Raw genomic sequence first — 16,070 nt, forward strand, 5'->3', positions numbered from 1 at the left:
CTCCATTTTGAACTGGGAACGCGGTCAAACGAGGGTTTCATTTGGCTCAGGGGGAGGAATTACATCAGCCTGGGTCAATTACCCAGTTGTACACACACACGCACACACACACACACACAATTACCCAGTTAGGACTTTTATTCCGTATTAATGAACACAGACTGGCAACACTGTGATACGTGTGAAAAAGAAAAGACGCAGAGAGGGAGTGTACGGTAGCTTTGATCGAAGATGCAATCGGGGACGAAAGCAGAGAGGGGGAGGTGAGGAGGGGAGAGGTGGGTTGTCTTGGCAACCCTCCAGTGCTTCCTGTATTTTCCTGTCAGCGCGTCAAAGACCACATCCATTTGCCTTCCCACTATACTCTGAATGAGGGGATTAGCAAGAGCTCAGTTCCAGCTATTTATAACTTATGAGGCAGAGAGAGAAAGACAGAGGGAGTGAGAGAGAGACAGTGAAAGATAGAGGGAGTGAGAGAGAGTGTGTGTCTGTGTGTGTGTGTGTGTGTGTGTGTGTGTGTGTGTGTGTGTGTGTGTGTGTGTGTGTGTGTGTGTGTGTGTGTGTGTGTGTGTGTGTGTGTGTGTGTAGGGAGGGGAGGTGCTCGTGTGTGGGCTTGTGTATGTGTGTGTTTGCATGTGTGAAGGTGCGTGCATATCTGTGTGTGTGTGCGTGTGTTCATCTCTGTCTGTGTGTGTGTGTGTATGTATTGTATGCGTGTGTGTGTGTGTGGGGGGGGAAGTCACATGATCGTGACGTTGTCCTCTGTCTCGCCATTACGCCATTGTCGCATTCACCTGGGTATTGTGTCGGCTTCCCTCTCTCGTTCTCTCTCTCTCCCTTTATTCAACTCTCACATTCTCTCCTTCATGCCGTACCCCCCTTTTCTTCCCCCATATCCCCACCATCGTGCTCTCCTTCCCTCCCTCCCCACAGCTCTCTTCCCATCTCTTTCTACATGGTCACCCCCTTTCATTCTCGCTAACTTAAGGTGGAAAACCGCACCACCATCCAATCTCCAATCTTCAACATACGATTTGGATGAGCAGTGAAGATAGAAATGGGATTTTATATACCAGACACTGTATTTAGATCTCATACCATCCCTGGATAGTTTTATATAGTTTAATATGGTTCCATTTAAGGAATCAAGATCTACCGTACTAAGATCTATACCAACTGCCCCAGTTTCTTTCTTTTTTAACCTTGAAAACAAAAAATAAGATATATTTTGAGATAGTTATAGAAGAAAGTAGTTACACACAGCCTGCCTCCAAAATAGCACTCTATTCCCTAAGTAGTGCCATACATTTAACCACAGCCTTATGGGCCCTTGTCAAAAGCATTACACTAAATAGGCTATAGGGTACGATTTATGACACAGCCACAGTGTTGGTTTTATTCTTGTGATGCTTAATAAGTTCCGCGAGGGAATCAAGGAGCCTTTGAATGTATCATTACTGATTCTACATCAGTTATCCATCTGTGTGGAGATAAATTGAGAGGGAACAGATTGAGGGAATGGCAGTGTTCAATGCATCCATTGTCACTTGTTCTTGAATTCACCTTGGGAGAGAAGAAATTCATGTAGTCTGTGAGATGTTTTTGGTAGAAATGTCGGCATAGGTCTACTCTAGTGATATTCTGATGATTTAATAATTGTATTGGTTCTCCTCAGGGCTGCCTATCTTTGACACTTACACGCACACACACACACACACACACACTGCATCATAGCCCACATATCGCTCTCATCGGTCTAATCTTTCACTGTTTTTCACACTCACTCTCCTTCTGTCTTCCGCTTCCATCTAGCTCTCTATCTCTCTTCTCTCTCTCTCTCTCTCCCTCGTTCTCTTTCTCTCCCCCTCTCCCCCCCCCACTCTCTCTCTCCCTCTCCCCCCTACCTCTCTCTCTCTCTCTTTCCCTTTGTCTGTCTCTCTCTCTCCGCGGCTCAAAGGGCCGTCTCTTCAGAGCTTGCTGTAGCTGAGGTGACTAGTGGCTGTGAATGCAAATTAGCCTAACCCCCTTATTCCCCCCCCCATCCACCACACACACACACACACACACACACACACACACACACACACACACACACACACACACACACACACACACACACACACACACACACACACACACACACACACACACACAGACACACACACACACACACACACACACACACACAGCGGCGGCACTGCCAGAGTCCACTGCTCACAGTGCCTCCCAGAGTGCTGAATGGAGGGGCAAAGGGATAGATAGAGAGAAGGCTGTTATCTGAAGGTACACCTCCATCAGCGTATCACCGTCGTATACAAACTGTTGACATGTAGCCTACAGAACAACACAAGTCAATACTATGGCTCCAAGCCTCTGACCCTCAGGTAATGAACAAATAGACGTACTGTACCCTCTGCTGTTCAGGGAACACAATGAATGACTAGTGGATGTTAATCGATGGCCTGCTGAACTAGCTATACACTAAACACACACACACACACACACACACACACACAGGGAGGATAAGTATCCGTCTACAACAATCGTCCAGGCCTTTGAGCTAGAATGGACCCCTCCCCTTTTTTTTGTTTCCAATCTCTTCACTGCCCCAGTGTGCTGGGTGGGTATTAAAAACCATTTTTCATATAGAGACAGTGTCCCAGTGCAGCCCTCTAGGGTAGAATACACGTTTATGAGGCAGGGACCAGGGAGGAGTGATGGAGTGAGGGATGGAGAGAGAAAGGGAGGTGGAACAAAGGGGAGGAAAAGAAAGTTAGCGAGACAACCTGGCAGTTCTATCTTTTTCCACATTTCCTTCCCACGTTCCCTTGATATTACCTTGAATTTGATAAAGGGGGAAAAAATAACTATGTCCTTCAAGCGTTGCCAAAAGACTAAACCTCACAAAACACATACAACACGTTCCAAAAGGTTTTCAAAAGGCTTTCAAAAGGCGGGCTCCGAACGAACGCAGCTCCAATCTATCTGATTTAGAAGACACGTTCTGTTTGATTGGAATAGGATTTAGGGCATCGCTACCCAGAGACGGAGGATAAATATTGTCCCTCAAAATGGGGTAGATTACCCAGTAAACCCCCAGATTAGTCCCTCTGCTGGGGAGGAACACAGGGAGCACACTAAGACACAGGCAGGGACAAACATGACAGACACATGACAGACACACGGCAGACACACAGACGAAGGCACGAATGCACAGACACACATAGACACGTGGCAGCTACAGATGCATATGCATGCATATCAGGTGCACATGCACGCTCGCAGAGAGAGAGAGAGGGACACACACCATTGTGGCTGTGGCTGGTTGCATGGGGAGAAAATGGCTTTAACCTTCATGCCTTCTCAGTCGTCACCGTTCTGTAAATGTCACTATCTGGCTACCTGCCAGGTTCGCTCTCTTTCGCTTTCTCTCTCTCTCTCTTCCTTTCTCTTTCTCTCGTTCTCTCTCTCTCTCTCTCTCTCTCTTCCTTCCTCTTTCTCTCAACATTGAAATTATACTTTCTCTCTCTCTCTTCCTTTCTCTCGCTCTCTCTCTTCCTTCCTCTTTCTCTCATTCTCTCTCTCTCTCTTCCTTCCTCTTTCTCTCAACATTGAACTTATACTCGCTCTCTTTCTCTCTCTCAATATTGAAATTATACTCTCTCTTTCTCTCTCTCAATATTGAAATTATACTCTTTCTCTTTCTCTCTCTCTCAACATTGAAATTATACTCTCTCTCTTTCTCTCTCTCTCAACATTGAAATTATACTCTCTCTTTCTCTCTCTCAATATTGAAATTATACTCTCTCTCTTTCTCTCTCTCAACATTGAAATTATACTCTCTCTGTCAACATTGAAATTGTACTCTCTCCCTCTCTCTCTCTCTCTCTCCCTCTCTCTCTCTCTCTCCCTCTCTCTCTCTCTCTCTCTCTCTTCCTCTTTCTCTCTTCCTTTCTCTCTCTCTCTCTCTCTCTTCCTTTCTCTCTCCCTTTCTCTTTCTCTCTCTCTTTCTCTCTCTCCCTCTCTTTCTGTCTCTTACTCTCTTCCTCTCTCTCTCTCTCTCTACACTGTTTCTACCCCCCTTTTCACCTCCCATTCTCATTCCATTATAAATATCAGTATGTTTCACGCTGGCTATCTTAGTTTCAAATACTCCTTATTAGCTTCCTTTTTTTTTATCACCTTTTATTTCCACACGGTCTATTTCTGAACTTCTCTCTTTTCCACTCTTCTCCACCCCTCTCTTTCAGATGAGCTCGTTCGACACCCATCTCTGTTTCTACTTCTCTCTATGCAAACGGCAATCTCTCCTGGTGTCTCACCTTGCTTCCTACCTCATTCACACCACCACTCTATCTCCCCTTCTCTCGTTCCCACTCTATTCAGAGACCCATCTGTGTTGGTGTCCCTTGTTCCCTGATCTCTCTCTCTCTCTCTCTCGCCTTCTTCTCTCTCTTCAGCAAGACTAGATCTATAATTCTCAGACACTGTTGAAGCATTGAGACAAAGTGTGTGGGGGGGGGGGGCGGGGGGACTTTCATCTCAGGCTGGAACACTGAACAACAAATAGAGATGCCAGATCTACCCATGTTATTCAGTAACCTCAACAGTCTTTCTAAATGGTCTTTCTAAAAGAATGCAGAGAGTGTATTTCAGGCCAGATTGAACGCCTTCTGTCCCTACAACTGAACCAGACAGACTAAACCAATGAATCATACTTGGTGATTTTTCCACACGTAGTGCATCTAAATATACTATTTAATAGATAGCATCAGAGATAACGTCATGGTACACACACAGCGTGGCCATCTGCTGACAAGGCGTGCGCCACAGAATGGGTGGGCGGCCGACACACTCTTTCATATGGGGGCGAAGGGGTGAGGAAGGGGGAGCCTGAGCGAGGCTGGGAGAGAGAAGCATCATGTGTGAGTCATCATAAACAAAACACTGACCCGCTGTCACGTTACTCATACTACTGAGAGACTAGACACACACACGCACACACTCACTCCCCTGTACTCCTCTCAGCCCAACGTCCATCATTCATCTTTTTAGTTCACTTACAACCTGTCAGTGACGCTCCCATCCACTCGTACATCAACTTTACACTCACACGTCTGTCTGCTGAATTACATTGTCAACACCTAGACTATACTGACTCTTAGTCTGTGGGGCTAGCCTGCACATATTAATAGATGCACGTGCACACACCATGCGCACACTGTCAGTACACAAATTCACTCTGACACGCACACACACACACACACACACACACACACACACACACACACACACACACACACACACACACACACACACACACACACACACACACACACACACACACACACACACACACACACACACACACACACACACACACACACACTTACAGGTTGATGCAGACACACAAAACATAGACAGATTCATACACACACACACACACACAGACAGAGACTCTCTTACACACACACACACACATACACTGTGGGTGGTGTGGCTGGTGTGAGTATCAGTACTGTAGCTGTAGCTATAGCTGTGGGTGGGGGGAGCCTGCGGTGCTGTGTGTGTGTGTGTGTGTGTGTGTGTGTGTGTGTGTGTGTGTGTGTGTGTGTGTGTGTGTGTGTGTGTGTGTGTGTGTGTGTGTGTGTGTGTGTGTGTGTGTGTGTGTGTGTGTGTGTGTGTGTGTGTGTGTGTGTGTGTGTGTGGTTAGAGGTGGAAGTAGAGCTTAGTTAAAATATGATGTAACCTGGTTCACAGTCAGTGAGATGCTCTGCACCAGCCCTGGGTACAAATACGATTCAAAATCATTTCAAAATACTTTTAGCTGTGCTTGATTGAGCCTGCCTGGCTCTATGGAACCAATAGAATATTCAGAAACACGGCAAACCCCACCCGTATGGCACTCCAGGCAGGCCAGAGCAAACGCTTAACGGTCCCGAACAGTCATTCTGATTCCCATGTAAAATAGCCTTTTGAGTGACTAAAATGTTACCCATAATATTTTGGGGGGATATACATTTTGGTGGGGATAGAAATGTACATTTCTCTCATGGTTAACTACCAGGGACTTTGAAAAGACAGGCTGAGTGGGCGGGGAGTGTATATTCATGAGCTCACCTTGATGGACAGCTCTCTGAAACACCCACGTCAGCAAACGTTGATGCAGTGAGCAGTGTTGCTGCAAAATATTCTCAAGCAAATCTGGTGGTCCACAAAGCAACTCAACAATGAAATTGCGTCAATGACGTGATTTTTTTGGTGTATACACATCTCCCATTTGACATGCCTCCTGTGTCAACGGAAACATTGACTTGACAACTGCTTTCGGAGTTTTGAAGAACCCTTCCCCCCCTTTTGTACCATGCTGGCTGAAGACCTAGCTAGTCAGTAACTAGCGACCACCATAAGTATCTTTGCCATATCAGTATCTCTGCTGACTACCCTACAGTCAAATTGCTGTACCAGTAGAGTAGCTATCTAGCTATATAAACCACGCCTACCTCCGCGAACACGCCTTCTCCGATGTTGGTTACAAGGCGGCACTTATTTAAATTAGGTAAGAGAATATCATGTTACCATTGGTGTATTAAATTGAGCGTTAGGGTGAGGTCACCCTATCCCCTTAATAATCCAAAGTGTTTGACACGGGGGAGGGGACCAGGTACGTTATTATCAAACTCGATCAATGTAGACGCAACAGTCATTTTGCATACTTCGGTCATCATCATACTTTGATCTGGTTTCATCCAAATATCATCCAGTTTCGTGAAGAAACATGATTCCGGACTGTTCGTGACCTTCAAAGTATTTGATAGATTTCAAATAGTATTTGAACCCAGGGTTGTTCTGCGCTGAGACGACCTGCAAAACAGAGCGAGGACGACGGGGGAAGTAACGGGGAAAAGAAGGTGTATTTGGAGAAAGAGAAGAGTGAAAAATAGGGGGGGGTCATAGAGGAGACGGGGTTGTAATGGAACAGAGGACTGGGGTCGTTTCCTCTTCATTAACTACACAGTCAATTGTACAATTGTCAATTACTGTATCATGATGGATGTCAAAAGTGTTTCCAATAACGTTCTACCACTCGATAAACCCTGTTATTGTTTCATTTGATACTTGTTCTTAGCACTTCACAAAATTACTTCTGGCAAAAGCTTTTCTTCTACTTTCTCCGCCCTAAAATGCTGCGGTAAACACTGATGATGCCTCTTAACTACTCAGAGTGACTGTAAGATGCCTAAATACAGGGGGCTGTATGAGGTGAGCCATCCATTGACTAGGGCTTTTCCGTCTGTTGTGCATAGAGTTATCTTTCTTTTTACAGTTTATAAATAGGCCTCTTGTTCTGCTGAATGACGTGCATACAGGATATGTCAGACAGGTCGACATGCTGGATTTAATTTGCACAGCTGTATCCAGCCATCGTCATGAAGGGTTGCCTTTCTGCAGGTTTGACCCAAATGTTTCACGTTCGTAAACAGTTCTACCATCATTTCAAATCTTTTTTTTTTCTTTTCAGGTGATTATTTCCATCTGAGCATAACCTTCTCTCAACCCTGTTAACCATACCATCACACACTCTTATGGATGTCTATGTACAGACTTATCAATATGCTATAACCACTCTATGAACGCCAATATCTTTACCTTATTCAACCCCATGTGAAGCCATAACCCATGCACACAGTACAGGCATCAGTTATAATCCTATTAGTTTTCCTTGAATGAGTTGTATTTGCCAAGCATTTACCTCTCGCTAACCGTAATCCTATCCTTAGATCAGTTTCCGTGCTGCACAAAGTTAGCGACATTCATTTGGATATTTTTGAGTTATCACTGCAGTTACATATAACTTCATTGGATTACAAATCACAGAGACAGACAGACTTCCTGGTTGTCAGCATATCAGAGTCCTGCCGATTGGTTCCCTCATAGGTAGCTGTAATCCCAACAGCAGATGGTGCTTCCTGTTAGCCCAGGCCTCTTTTCTGATTGGCCCCTTCCCTGATTGCTGTTTTGCATATCACAACATTAGTTCCTCAGCAGCAAACTTTCACCGATTGGGGAGAGAAGAAGAGAGGAGGAGAGAAGCATCCCTTTCTGTTCTCTCCTTCTCCTCTCTACTTCTTCTCCCTCTATCTCTCTCCCCCTCTATCTCTCTCCCCCTCCATTTGCCAAGAATAGCTGGTTGGCAGTTGCGGATCGAATTACATGCACATTTTACCCACCACACAGCACACACTCCGTTAACTAGCATCAAGCTACATGTCATTTCTAATTGACACACAGCCTGTTGTGCGCTATACATGTAATTACATATTCACTGGGGGGATGACTTTGAGAGTTACATCTACGCCACACACACACACACATACAAACACACACACACACTGCATATCTTTGTCCCTTTCCCCGGTTTTGTAACACATGTTTTACAGGATTTCTCATCATTACAGGTTCCTTTCATTGTGTCTCTCGCTAGAGATGGCTGACTAATAAAGATATCATTTGGTTGTGTGTTTTAACCCCCCAAAAAACGTTTAATCTAGTGTGTTCATATTGTTTATGTTGTAGTACCAATCAATTGTGTGAACTGTAGTGACAGAGAGGAAAAGGAAGGGGGGGTATCAGTGTTTGTGTGAAGAAAATGTCACGCTATTCATGAATCACAACAGGGGGTTAATCATGTTATTGTAGGTTACGGGTGAGGGCGACTTGACGAGGCCCACCCCTCCTCTTTGTTACCCCTCTATGCCCGACGTTCCTTTTTGGGGTTCTGAGGGGGGAAAGGGGAGGGTGTTGAGTTTCTAACCACAGGACGTCACTCTCTATTTCTCCTCCCATAGATTTTTACTATGGTCCCCTGAAGCCAGAAATACAACTTGAACACAAGTAACAAAACATGGGTTCAGAAAGGGCAGCGCAACCAATACACAACTAGTTAACGACCACTGACAACTCTTGTATCCGTTTCTCCCGGGTGAGAAGGGGTGCTGGATCTTCAGATATAGAGGCTCCTTATTTTCTCTTGACAAAAGCCTCTGTTGTCTTTTCTTCTAATGTGTCTGTGATGCTGGGTTTTTGTTTTGTTTTTGTCCTCTTTTTAAAAAGAGAAAAGAAAAAACTTGCTGATTTGTCTTTTTTTGCTCTTTTCTTTTTCTTTTTTTTTTTTTCTTTGCGTTTTTTTGCCAGTAATCTTTTTTGAATTTTCTCTTTTCTCTTTTCCCCCCCCCCTTTTTTTCTTGCACCCTAGGTCCGCTCACAAAAAAACACGATGAGTCTACAATGAACAGACCGAGAGATGAAGGTATTTTTGCGTTGCATGTTCTCCATTTTTTCTTGTTTTTAAGTCTTTTTGGGGATATATAGTTAGAGCCATTGATTAGCTATGAGATATACCATATATATTTAAACATATATACAATGTGTTGGTGTGTTGGTGTCCGTGCTGACTCGGTGTCTTCACATTCATTAAGAATACAAAGAACACACAGTCGATCCAGTCAGTCTGTGAGAAAAAGCATTCTCTTAATAACAGTTTGATGACAGGCCTCGGCCAATATAATAGTTATGAATTCCACATTGTGTCGTCTCTACAGTTGATTTACTACAGGAAAAAAAACATATTTCAGACATATTGACTGACTGACTGACTAGGCAGGGAGACAACACAACACCGTTCTCCCATCATCATTACAGCGGAATAGTTCTTGAAACATGACTAATGGTTGGACCATTGTGCATGGACCTGGCTTCAAAAGTCAAGGTGAGAGTAGCATTATTAGGTGAGTCAAATAAAGAAAGAGAGGGAGAAATGGAGAGAGCGAAAAATTGATGAAAGACCGTATTCTCCTGTTTATCAGAATGAATGATCTCTTCCTGGTGACTTTTCTACAATAGAAACAGACACAACAACACTATTAGCTACAACACGTAACACACAGTTGAGATGGTACCGTCTTGCCTTTTGGAGTCGTTTCCTGACCATAAAAAAAATGGCTGCTGTCAATATGATGGATTATCTTCTTCTTCCAGCTCATTTTGAGTGCGAAAGGGAATCTTTTTCTCTTGGGTGTTCTTTTGATGTTTCTTGGGTCTTTTTTGAAGTGAAAGTTGTGGAGAGTTGGGGGAAAGGGAGTTTCTCTTTGCTCAGACATATTGACACAGCCCCAAAGTTGAGCTGGCTACAAGATAGGCTTACCTGCCTGTTTATGGGCCAACTTCTGATGCTTCATTACCTTCATGAAAAGAAAGTTTTACTATAGCACACCTTTCTTTAGAAAATATAGATACTTAGGCTTACCCTCATAACATCCAAATGTCAAATACTAATCCATACCTGTGTATTAGACCTTCTCCCATGTCACCTTCCTAGTGCATGGAAACAAACTAATAAATAACTAACTCCTGGAGGTCATTCAGGAGCATTTCACTTATGTTTACAAAGGTGCAGATAGAAATGTAATATGTAGAGCTGAAATGATACCTTTATTTGCCAGATATTAATGTCAGACTGAAGGCAGAATCATCATACATCGAAAGAGATTGTTGTTCGATGTCGGGACTTCCTGAATAAGGCCCTGGGTGCATCCCATCTTCTTTCTGCTTAAGTGTGTACTCGTTCACTACTTCCCACACATCCTAAAAGCATTGGATTGGTGAAGGCATTAGCTAGTGGGAGTTTACACCATATTTCTTTATACCAGGCATTCCTTTCAAATCAGTAAAGGGAAGTGAACAAGTGCACACTTTGCGACAGAGGAGAGATAATTGGGACATAGCCCAAGTATGAGTACTACTGTAACATCTTCTTCCTGTTAATATCCCTCTGACTTCCTGTTACGACTAAGCGTCCGGTCAGTGCTATATCACCTAGGTGGACCCTTAGGGCCAATCCCAAATAGTCCCCTATGCACTTGTAGAGATCTGAGAGGATTTGATTGGTATAAGCAATATGCTGTAACTTCCACCTAGCCTATCAGAGAGCAAGGTGGAGCTACTACCAGTTTGATTACACCTGTCACTCCCGCTCATATCTCCACAAGTGCATAGGGCGCAGGGTTTAGGGGACGATTTAGGATTGGGACCTAGTGCTTCAAGGGTCCAGTTCAGTTTCTCTGTACAAAGCAGCCTTTTTATTGAAGAATGTCAATGCTTAGCAGGAGAAACCATTTCTAGTTTGAATGAGTGAACCCGAAAGCAAACACTAGTCATTCAAGAAGTCGTATTCAAGCCAAAGCAAAGAAGAAAACACATTGTTGTTTAGTATTTTTCGTTTTGAAAGGGAAACTAAAGGACAACTGTAAGCCATGACTAGCTCTTCTTGATGCTTTCTCCTGGGTTCAAGTGTTTGGAAGGAGCTTATTTAAGCAATAAGGCCCGAGGAGGTGTGGCATATGGCCAATATACCACAGCTAAGGGCTATCCTTAGGCACGACACAACGCAAGGAAACCACTTTACAAAATAAAATGCATTATTATTCCCATACCATTATTGCAGAGAATCAGACAAATTATGTTACCCTCTGTCTATCGGCTACTTATTCAAGCCGGTCTCAAAATTCAACACAGCCCCTTTAAGACAGAAAAAAGGGCTTTACCCGACTTGCTTTTCAAACATGGCTGGAAATGCACATATGTCATGCTCCTGTTGGAAGCGACCACTCCCCCATTGCTGACTACAAATTCTCTTTAACTGGGCTAATAACTCACTTACTAGCAAAGAATATGAACAAATGTACATGCAGCTCTTGCTTTGATCTCAAACTCATGCTGTAAACACAGTCAAAGTGAATGGCACAGATCCATATATGGCAATGGTCTATTTGCATATAGGGATACTGCAGCTCTGATTGGTTATGGCGCACCGGTCTGTGTAGAGTAGGGGCCTGAGTCGGTCCTGTCAACGCAATAGAATCCTACTCCAATGCACACTTCCTACAATAAACTCTCTTGCATAGTTTGTTTGTTTCGGTATGTTGCATTGTTAGTGGCTAATATTGCGTTGATTCGATCACAAGTCGCACAGCAGAGGGAAACGTTGATGGTGCTGAGTAAACAGGAGAAAACTAGAAAGTTCAATCTTGTGCTCCTCTGCGCAGGCGGATATTTCTTCCACGTGGTACTCCCGGGGAGCTTAGAGGGAACATTGTCAATAAGTATTCAACTCTTTTGTTATGGCAAGCCTAAATATGTTCATGTGCAAAAAAAGGTGCTTAACAAGTCACATAATAAGTTGCATGGACTCTGTGTGCAATAATAGTGTTTAACATGATTTTTGAATGACTACCTCATCTCTGTACCCCACACATACAATTACCTGTAAGGACCCTTAGTCGAGCAGTGAATTTAAAACACAGATTCAACCACGAAGACCAGGTAGGTTTTACAATGCCTTGCAAAGAAGGTCACCTATTGGTAATAAAAAAGCCGAAATTGAATATCCCTTTGATCATTGTGGAGTTATAAATGACACTTTGGATGGTGTATCAATACACCCAGTCACTACAAAGATACAGGTGTCCTTTCTAAGTTGCCGGGTAGGAAGGAAACCGCTCAGGGATTTCACCATGAGGCCAATGGGGACTTAAACAGTTACAGAGTTTAATGGCTGTGATAAGAGAAAACTGAGAATGGAATAACAACATTGTAGTTAGTCCACAATAATACCCTAAATGGCAGAGTGAAAAGAAGGAAGCCTGTACAGAATAAAAAATACTCCAAAACATGCATCCTGTTTGCAACAAGGCACTAAAGTAAAACTAAAAAATGTGGCAAAGAAATTAACTTTATGTCCTGAATACAAAGTGTTATGTTTGGGGCAAATTCAACACATCACTGAGTCCACTCTTCATATTTTCAAGCTTGGTGGTGGCTGCATCATGTTATGGGTATGCTTGTCCTCGGCAAGGACTGGGAGTTTTTTCTTAGATAAAAAGAAACGTAATAAAGCTAAGCACAGGAAAAATCCTAGAGGAAAACATGGTTGTCTGTTTTCCAACAGACACTCTGAGACAAATTCACCTTTCAGTAGTGCAATAACCTAAAACACAAGGCCAAATATACACTGGAGTTGCATGCCAAGACAACACTGAATGTTCCTGACTGGCCCAGTTACAGTTTTGACTTAAATCGGCTTGAAAATCTATGGCAAGACTTGAAAAATGACTGTCTAGCCATGATCAACCACAACCTTGACAAAGCTTGAAGAATTTTAAAAAGAATACGGTAAAAATATTATACAATCCAAGCTCTTCAAGACTCTGCCCAATATGATTCTAACATGTATTGACTCAGGGGGTTGAATACTTATGTAATCAAGATACGTTAGTGTTTAATTATTATTCTTTATTTTTTCTTTACAAATGTTATTTTTTTCTTCCACTTTGACGTTAGAAAATATTTTCTAAATCTTTGACCAATTTTTTTTTTTATCCCACCTTGTAACAGAACATAATGTGAAAAAAGTCAAGGGGTCTGAAAACTTTCTGAAACCACTGTAAAGGGATTGATCCTTGAGGATATGTATGTGTGTGTGTGTGTGTGTGTGTGTGTGTGTGTGTGTGTGTGTGTGTGTGTGCGTGCGTGCGTGCGTGCGTGCGTGCGTGCGTGCGTGCGTGCGTGCGTGCGTGCGTGCGACCCGCATCATTCCGTCCTCCTCTCTCACACCACTTAGTCAGCTTTGATCAGAAAAGACTGAGGCCCACCTGAGCCCCTAACTTAAACACAACACACACAAACAGACACAATGTCACACACACTCACTCGAATATACTCAAACCCTTTCAGTGTGTTATGAAAGACCTGTCTATTAGTTGATCCCAGGACAAAACTTAGAAAAACCTAATTGAAGTTTTACCAAGAAATGCTTCAATATTTTTACCAAGAAACCATCCAAATTTGATCAGACGTTTTGATTTTTTTTTAAATCAGTGGATTCTATAGCGGATTTTTCAGTAAAACAGAAAGAAAATGATTGACACCTTTGATAAAGATAGAGAACAGCAATCATGACTCTATATAATATATCATTCAAATACTGAGCTATATTGTATGCACATTTTTGGTTGAATTGATATTTTATACTAATACAATTACTCAGAGAACCAGATTCTGTTTGTCAAGTAACATTTTCTTTCCTCAAAAGGTAAGGGTCAAAATTATTGACACCCCTAAGATTCTTCTAAATAAAATAGTCAAAAGTTTAGTATTTGGTCCCATATTACTAGCAGGCAATGATTACATCAAGCTTCTAAGTTTACAAACTTATTGGATGCATTTGCAGTTCATTTTGGTTGTTTTTCAGATGATTTGTGCCCAATAGAAATTATGGTAAATAATGTATTGTGTCATTTTTATTGTAAATAAGAATAGAATATGTTTCTAAACACTTCTACATTATTGTGGATGCTACCATGATTATGGATAATCCTAAATTAATTGTGAATAATAATGAATGAGAAGGTTAAAGGGTCAAAGAGCATAACCCCTAGACATGCTGACCTCTCACTATTACCAATAACAGGGAGGTTAGCATGTCTTGGGGGTAAGATATTTGACCATCTAACCTTCTCACTCGTCATTATTCACAATTCATTTAGGATTATCCATAGTCATGGTAGCATCCACATGAATGTAGGAGTGTTTAGAAACATATTCTATTCTTATTTACAATAAAAGTGACTCCAAAATGACACAATACATTATTTACCATTCATTTGTATTGGGCACAAAAGAATCTGAAACACAACTAAAACCAACTGCAAATGCATCCAACAAGTTTGTAGAGTCAAAATATTGTATGTCTTTTTTTTAACCTTTATTTTACAAGGTAAGTTGACTGAGAACACTTTCTCATTTACAGCAATGGCCTGGGTAATAGTTACAGGGGAGAGTAGGGGGGAATGATGACCCAATTGGAAGCTGGGGATGATTAGGTGGCGATGATGGTATGAGGGCTTTGGGAATTCAGCAAGGATACCGGGGTTCACACACCTACTCTTACGATAAGTGCCATGGGATCTATAGTGACCACAGAGAGTCAGGACACCCGTTTAACATCAATTCCGAAAGACGGCACCCTATACAGGGCAATGTCCCCTATCACTGCTCTGAGGCATTGGCATCTTTTTTTTAGACCAGAGGAAAGAGTGCCTCCTACTGGCCCTCCAACACCACTTCCAGTAGCATCTGGTGCCCTATCCAGGGACCAACCAGGACCAGCCCTGCTTAGCTTTGGTGGCAAGCCAGCAGTGGGATGCAGTGTGGATGCATGTAGAGTCACAATTTTGATGTAGTCATTGTGTACTAGGAATATGGGACCAAATACTACGCCTTTGACTACTTTATAAGAATATTTAGGGGTGTCAATCATTTTGACCCTTAATTTTTTGAGATTTGTTTTTCAAAAATATTTTTCTCGGAGCAATTGCACTAGTATAAAATAATCTAATTTCCCCATTTTTTTTTTTAGCATACAATATAGCTCAGTATTTGTATACTGTATTTTATACAGTCATTACTGCTCGTCGTTATCAAGGGTGTCAATCATTTCGGACCTGACTACCGATAATACAACACAATACAAAACCCTGACAAACCGCTCCATTTACAGTAAAGCAGAACCACATGTCCATGGAACGGGGTGTCTTCGACCTTACATGCCAAGAGTGTAACCAGCACACCTAACCTACAGCCAGACTAACGCGGATATCTGCTTTGGAAAGAGTAGACAACTGCATATCTGATATATTATACTTTCTACATCACTTTATAATGACTAGGGGAATTGAGGCTACAATGTACTCTATGTTGATGAGAACCCTGTGTGTACTAGTTGTAATGAACATATTAATAACTGCATTTATATCGCACTTCTGATACATTCAGCTCCAAATGCTTATGGGTGGCTATGGTGAGTTCTCTCCCAATGGAGAGAAGATGAAACAAGTTGTATATAGACAGCGGCGCTAGGTGCTGCAGTAGCTATAAGACGAGCTAGCCAGAGTGCACTCTTAATGGTGGTGCCATGTTGATGGTGGAGGAAAATGGAGAGGTAGATCTGTTGT

General features: G+C 42.6%; 1 protein-coding gene across 5 annotated transcripts in view; it reads left to right on the plus strand.

Annotated features, from left to right (window-relative positions):
- nlgn2a (neuroligin 2a) overlaps positions 1 to 16,070 on the plus strand; it is a 236,323-nt gene that overhangs the window by 103,733 nt on the left and 116,520 nt on the right. For 3 of the 5 annotated variants that reach the window (XM_055938269.1, XM_055938268.1, XM_055938270.1), the window contains one exon: positions 9,257 to 9,310. The exons of the other annotated variants lie outside the window; for them this stretch is intronic. In XM_055938269.1, coding sequence (XP_055794244.1) covers positions 9,257 to 9,310 — 54 coding nt within the window. The remainder of the gene's footprint in view (positions 1 to 9,256; positions 9,311 to 16,070) is intronic. 5 annotated transcript variants of the gene reach the window in all.

This window comes from Salvelinus fontinalis, chromosome 11 (assembly GCF_029448725.1).
Source record: "Salvelinus fontinalis isolate EN_2023a chromosome 11, ASM2944872v1, whole genome shotgun sequence".
NCBI classification, from domain to species: domain Eukaryota; kingdom Metazoa; phylum Chordata; class Actinopteri; order Salmoniformes; family Salmonidae; genus Salvelinus; species Salvelinus fontinalis.